Here is a 6,763-nt window from a genome sequence, read left to right as displayed (position 1 = left end):
AAAAAAAAAAAAAAAAAATCTGCTAAGCTGACATTTTAAGAGAGAAATCCATGGCATCTTGGTATCACTATAGGAGAACATTTTGCTCATTCATGAGACTTGATGAGCTCAAAGTAACACGAATTCAAAAAGTTGAAGGTCATATGGTCAAAGGGATCCTACCTTGCCAGTATAATTTGCCTAAGAAAAGGAAAATGCCAATAGGCAAGATCTCCAATGTTATCTAGTGTTGATGGGCCAAATCTATCACTACTCTGGTATGGGATCCTTCTCTGCTTGATTTTAGATCTTCCTGAGCTCTTTCACATCTGGCATTGTAGGAGAACTCTAACTTTTTCATCAAATTGTTGACATACTGGCTGCAGTTACTCCTCATGAAGGAACCTCAGGGGGGAGGGAGATGGGTAGTAATAGAAAGGGGCCTTTGAAATGAAAGGTGTTAACCAGGCAGAAAGGTGCATTTATTGGCTTTGCACCAGTTACAGTCGTTTTGGGGTGTATGGTATCCTTCGTTCCTCAGACCTTTGCGGGGAGGCATGAGTCCTGAAATATGGCTTGGAAACAAGTGAAGTCCCCAGTGGTGGAAAATGATGATCCTTCTTACCTTTTATAGGAATACATGGATCCTATGAATGAATACAATGCCCTAAATGAAGCCAAGCAAATGATAGCAGTGGCTGATGAGAACCAGAACCATCACTTGGAGCTGGATGAAATCCTGAAATACAGCGAGTACTTCACTGGCAGCAAGCTGATGGACTATGCTCGTAATGTCCACGAGGAGTTCTGATCCTTGCTCGTCTCCCTCAGAGCTCTGAAGCACCTTTTTGCTTTCCAAAAAAAAAACAAACTAAAAAACCTTGCTGCTATCTGTGTTGTGTGCGTAAGATGTGTTGTCCTAGACTTAAAGCCGTCCATATACGAGACCTACACCTCTCTTGCCTTCAGCATAAAGAAAAAATGGGCTGTAAGTAGCAAGGCAGGATCTGGACTGACTCAATTCACACTACCTTGTATAATTATTGTAGCTGGGAGTTCAGCTGCGTTAGGCTCGCTGTACTTTATGAAGGCATCTTAAATATTTAATTTCTGGGTTTGATGTTGCCTTCGAAGCTGGCTGATCTAAGAAAATCATCATAAAAACTAAGATCCTCCAATGTTAATAAGGGGGAACCATGTTTCAGATGTCTATTCTATTAGCATTCTAGGAAATCCAGGAATAAATTGATTGGAAAGCTGTTTGCTTCACTTGGCCCAGTACCTTTTTATATTGAGTGACATAGAGAAGTATTTTCAGCTTATAAAATCAACTGTAGACTGCATTGGATGCTGGTTCTCCCAATGTAAATAGGCTGCTAAGTTTGGTTTCTGGCAGTCTTTTATGTACATATTCATTTAATTCCCTTAAAGCTATTACTTTTTTCACACTGTCAGTGGCCCCTCTAGTACAGTTAGAGCAGATCCTCTTTAAATGTTATATGTACTGTGACAGCTAAGGTGCTCGTTAGTAGTCACCATTGCTTTTGGCTGGAATAGCTTACGCCACGTCTTACGAATATGTGAAGCCTGCTGTGTTGATCTGTCAGAAGGTTTTTGAACAAAGTATTTTCGTAGCAATCTGCTGGAAGCAGCCCTGTTGCTGAAAGAGCATGCAGCTGCCAAGAGGGGCAAGAATAGCCATAGTGCAGAAAAGCATCTTGTCTCTGTGCATTTTTTGGTTGATCTTCCCTGTGTTTTTCACATCGTCTTTCAGGATGGCTGCCCAGTGTTGGAGACTAGTACGTTTCTCCTTCCAAGTATGGTTCTAGCAGCCTGAAAAATCACTTTCCTTTTGACACAGGAGTCCGTCAATCTGATGCTTTACAAAACCAGATTCATTTTCCTGTTAAAGCAAATGGAAATTGGCTTTCAATCTGCCAGATTTTATACTTGCAAGTGGGGGCAATAGAGAAGTTCATTTAAATCACTTTCATTTTAGAACTGTCTGTATCTTAAGCCCCAGGGGAAGCTCTCGTTCTGTGAACTTGCAGGATTCTTCAATGAGCAAAACCTGGATTCAGCTTTTTGCACTATGAACCGTGTTGCAGCTAATGAAAATCAAGACTTTCAGATTAGAGAAATGTGTGCAGCTGTCTCACAAACTGATGGTGCTTTTATGCGTAAGAATGGAGAGTGGAACTAGTATCGACCTCTGCTGGTTTAATTTGTATCTCTCTTCACTGTGGTCCAGCAGAGGCAGGTGACAACCCTTGAGGGGGTTGTGAGCTTTCTAGTTAATCTATTTTTGAGTCTTATCTTTGGAGAATCTTGCAAAACAAGGGCAATATCCACTACTGTTTAAAATACAAAAATATGTTTAATTCTAGCCTCAGCCTTGTAAAAGCCTCTCTTTTGGGTGGTTGCCTGAAATTCCAACCAAGATGTTGTTATATTTGATTGATTAAATTTATTCTCGTAATATAATGTAAATAGAAGTTTTTGCTTTTTGTTTTGAAAGTGTCCCCTTATTTTGGTTAAATGGCTCGCATCAGTGTCTTTTTATATACATTTACCTTTTTGCATTAAATATATTTTCTTTGTGCTTTGGAAACAGTCCAGCATTTAGCTTTTTTCATTAAGCAAAAAAATGTAAAAACATAAGGCTTCAGATAAGAGAGATCTCAATTTCGAAACCTGAAAGGTGAAGAAGATAGCTAGCAGGGGGAAATCTTGGTGAAGATAGCCACAAGTAGCTGGATCTCTTTGCTTGAGCAACTCTACAGAAGCTAAGTTAGATGAGACTTTAATTAGATCAGGCACTTGGTTGTAACTGGGTTGCTGTGAGGGCAAGACTTGGAAAAAACAGGTGAGACACAGGATTTATAATGTCACAGGATGTGAAACATGGCGTCTAGGTATGTGACGCAAATGTCACTGGCATGTTTCACTACTTAATCTGTAGAGCTGTCTTTGCCACCAGGAGGGGTAGAACCTGAAGCTTCATCTTCATTAAAAAATAGAAGAGTTGAGTGTCATAAGCATTGCTTTCACCTGGTCTGATGCACCATATACCTAATTTTTAACTGAGTTCTAGCCACGTCAGGAGACTATTGCATACGTCTTTCTGACCGCTAATTTGTATTTTAAACCTTTTGATTCTGAATTGCTAAAAGTCTCCAGAAACTGGTCCCTCAGAAAAGGGTTGGTAAAAGATACTGCGTATCAGCGCTGTGCAGTGCCACGAATGCAAATGGCAAGTACTACGGAGGTTTTTGACCAGTTGGGATTAGGCCTGTTTGAATCACTGTCCCGAATCGATTTGGCCAAATCTGATTAGGAGACTCGGCTGCTGCTGCTGAATCTCCAGATCACACAGGCCCCACCCCTGCCCGCTCTCCCAGCTCCTGGCTCTTAAAAAAAAAAAAAAAAAAAAAAAAAAAAAGCCTCCACTCACCAGCTCCTGCCTGGCAGGGGGCAATCCCTGCTGCCCCCCACATCACGTGGGGGGCTGTGCCATGAGCCCACACATGGCTGCCCCACCTGCCCCAGCTCCCGGCCCTTTCAAAACAAAACAAAACAAAATACCCCCTGAACTCACTGGCCCCTGCCTGGTGGGGGGCAATTCCCACTGCCCCCCAAAGCCACGTGCTGTGTGGGGAGCTCTTCCACAAGCCCCGAGAAACCCCGAGGCCACTGCAGCAGCCAGTGAGACCGGGAATTTTTTTGTTTTTAAAGGGACAGAGCTGGGGTGGGCAGGGCAGCCATGGGGGGACTGGGACAGCAGGTGAGGGGTGGGGGAGCAGGCAGGGGATGGGGCCTGGCAGGGGGCCCCCCACAGTCCCCCTCTTCCCCACCCCTACTTACCAGGATGGAGTCCAGGTCCAGCTCCCTGCTGCAGCCAGCGGGGACTGCCTGAATTGCTGAAGCTCTCCGAATCTTTTCCAAATGGGTTTGGACTTTTTAATTGGTCCCCTGATTCGATTTGGATTCGGAGGTTCAGCCGCTGAATTGAGCCAAATCTCCAAATCGAATCAGCACCCGAAGCTTCACACAGCCCTTGTTGGGATGTTATGAAAGGCTTGAGAAGAGTGCAGGATTTCTTCTTCAGCTGTACACCTGAACTAGCTCAGGATATGGTGTTAGACATTCCCTTAAAGCCTTGTCTATAAGGCATGCAAAACTCTAAAACTCTTGGTTCAGAGATGATACTTTTTATTAGACTAAATTGCAAGAAATAATCATCTTTTTCTGCAAGCTTTCGGGCTTGCATGCCCTTCATCTCTATAACAGAGGCGGGCAATTATTTTGGGCAGAGGGCTGCTTACTGAGTTTTGGCAAGCCATTGAGGGTTGCATGACAGGCAGCCAGGGGAAGATAAATATTAATTTTTCTAAATTTTTTTTAGAGGCCCTGCAGGCTGGCTAGAATGGGCTGCATCTGGCCAATGGGCAGCATTTTGCCCACCCCTCATCTATAAGGCAGCATTATTCATCTTGCAGCTAAAGAAAGTGCAAGTTACAGGCCTGTTACGTTTTGTCTCAATGTCCAGCAATGTCACTTAAATACGAAGTGCATGTGCGTGTGTGTGTGTGTGGGGGGGGGGTTATGCTTTGCTACCCAGAGCACAGACAACACCCACTTTTGAATTACATATTTTAGCAGTTTACAGATTCACACAAGTTTAGGGCTGGAAGATTGCAACAAAATTTAATGGCTGTGTTGGCAATATTTCTTGTCTTCCTGCTCTCCAAAAAAGATGGTAAACCCAACTCACGTCTTCAAAAACAAACAAACCCAAGAAAAAAGAAAACACAGCAACAAAAACCAAAATCCGCTTCCTCACACCTTCAAATGAGCCATCATGTGGAGCTCCAGATCCATTGCAAGGAGTTCTTGTCTAAGAGTAGGTCCCTCCTTTGCAATGAGGTGCTGGGGAAGTAGGAGGATCTGGGCTGCATAAAGGGGTTTGGAGGAACCCATTCCCAGATGATTCCTATCCCTGAATCTTGCAAGAGAAACTTGTGTTTTTATCTTGTCATTCTTTAGTTTTCTCTTTCCAGCCTTTCCTTTCCCAAGTTTGGGCAGGCCCTGATTGGCAAGACCACTCTCCATAGCCAGCCTCTTACAAGCCTGCTGATCAAGTCCTTTTTTGAGCACAATTTATGGTAGTTTCTTGTTCAAGTTTTTTCCCTCTGGTCACCTGCCACTGCTTAACATGAAAGCAGTGACTCTGCCTGTTACAGTGCTTGATACCAAAGCATCCGAGCCACATGCTAGAGCTGTATTTCCTGAGATTTAAGATTGCCAGGAGGCGGAACTGCCAATAGACCAGTATTTGAGACATCTGAGGGGTAACTGGGGAATAGGTGCACGTAGAAAAGAGATGCCCTTGCAGCACCCTAAAGCTCTTCCATGAAGTGTGTGCGCTAACAATATTTACCGACAGAATGGCTCATGATGTCTTGAAGTAAATTGCGTTGAACTAGAATGAGAATATTTCGCCATGAGTTTGTTCTGCATTTGCTTTGTTTTCAGTTAAATGTGGGTGCCTGCATCTCAGCCTTGCATTGTTTGGGATCTTTGTCCTCGAGAGTTTCCATTTTAAAAAAAAAAACATTTTATTTGCTTCCAAATATCAGCCCCTGCTGTTTGTTGTCAGTGAGAGGACGTGGTTTAATCGATCAAATTTTGCGAAGGAAAGAAACAAGTCAGTAGTAGCACATGCACCGGATTGATATGATTTTCATGATGATGTCGTAAAGGGTAGGAAGAGACTTGCTGGGTATTTCCTAGTGGTTTTGCTGAGGTCAGGCCTGCAGGGGCTTGTTGTTGTTGGTTTTTTGTTTTGTTTTCTTCTTTTTGCAGTTTAGAGCAAAAGATAATTGCAAGAGAGAAAAACACCTGTTTTGGTTTCTTCTGAAAGGACTGGTGTTAAGCTGTGACTTTCCACAGTTCTGTCCAAAACATTAAAAAGGAAAAAAGTAATTAAAAAAAAAAAAAATCCGCAATCTGAGGCAGAAAAGAAAAAGAGCCCCACTGAAATACAGCCATCACGTTGCCATGTGATTCTCTCAGCCACCCATTTAGACTCCAAATATGCTTCTATCCAGTGTGGACCTGGCGGTGTTTTCTTGCAAGTTAGCTGGAAATGGACTTCAGAGTTGCTGAGTCTCATAAGGCCGGTTCTGGAAACCTTATAGATTCATAAATGCTAGAGTCGGAAGGGACCCCAGTAGGTCGTTGAGTCTGACCCCCTGCCCTGGGCAGGGAAGAGCACTGGGGTCAGACGACTCCAGCGAGGCGCTTGTCCAGTCTCCTCTTGGAGACCCCCAGGGTAGGGGAGAGCATCTCCTCCCTTGGAAGCCCGTTCCAGATTCTGGCAACCCTTGCCACAAAGAAGTTCTTTCTCATGTCTAACCTAAATCTGTTCTCTGTCAATCTGTGCCCATTGATCCTAGTTACTCCAAGGGGCGCCCTAGTAAATAGAGCGTCTCCTGTTCCTTGCTGCCCTCCCCTGACGAATTTATGGGCAGCCACAAGATCACCTCTCAGCCTTCTCTTGCAAAGGCTGAAGAGATCCAGGTCCCTCAGTCTTTCCTTGCAGGGCCCTGCCTGCAGGGCTCAGACCATACGAGTGGCCTCCTCTGAACCCTCTTGAGATTGTCCACGCCTCTTTTGAAGTGCAGTGCCCAAAACTGGACGCAGCACTCCAACCGCGGCCTGACCAGTGCCGCATAGAGGAGAAGGATCACCTCCCTGGACCTGTTCATCATGCATTTGCAAA

General features: G+C 44.2%; 1 protein-coding gene across 2 annotated transcripts in view; it reads left to right on the top strand.

Moving 5' to 3' along the window:
* Positions 1–2,474, top strand: part of SDF4 (stromal cell derived factor 4) — a 30,917-nt gene extending 28,443 nt beyond the window's left edge. For both annotated transcript variants that reach the window (XM_019511818.1, XM_019511817.1), the window contains exon 8: positions 614–2,474. In XM_019511818.1, coding sequence (XP_019367363.1) covers positions 614–790 — 177 coding nt within the window. In that variant the 3' untranslated portion in view covers positions 791–2,474. The remainder of the gene's footprint in view (positions 1–613) is intronic.
* Positions 2,475–6,763: the final 4,289 nt, after the last annotated feature.

The sequence above is a fragment of the Gavialis gangeticus genome, unplaced genomic scaffold (assembly GCF_001723915.1).
Source record: "Gavialis gangeticus isolate Ggan-Ray unplaced genomic scaffold, GavGan_comp1, whole genome shotgun sequence".
Lineage (NCBI taxonomy): Eukaryota > Metazoa > Chordata > Crocodylia > Gavialidae > Gavialis > Gavialis gangeticus.
The sequence above is the reverse complement of the archived record's forward strand: the minus strand, read 5'-3'. Positions and strand labels throughout refer to the sequence as shown.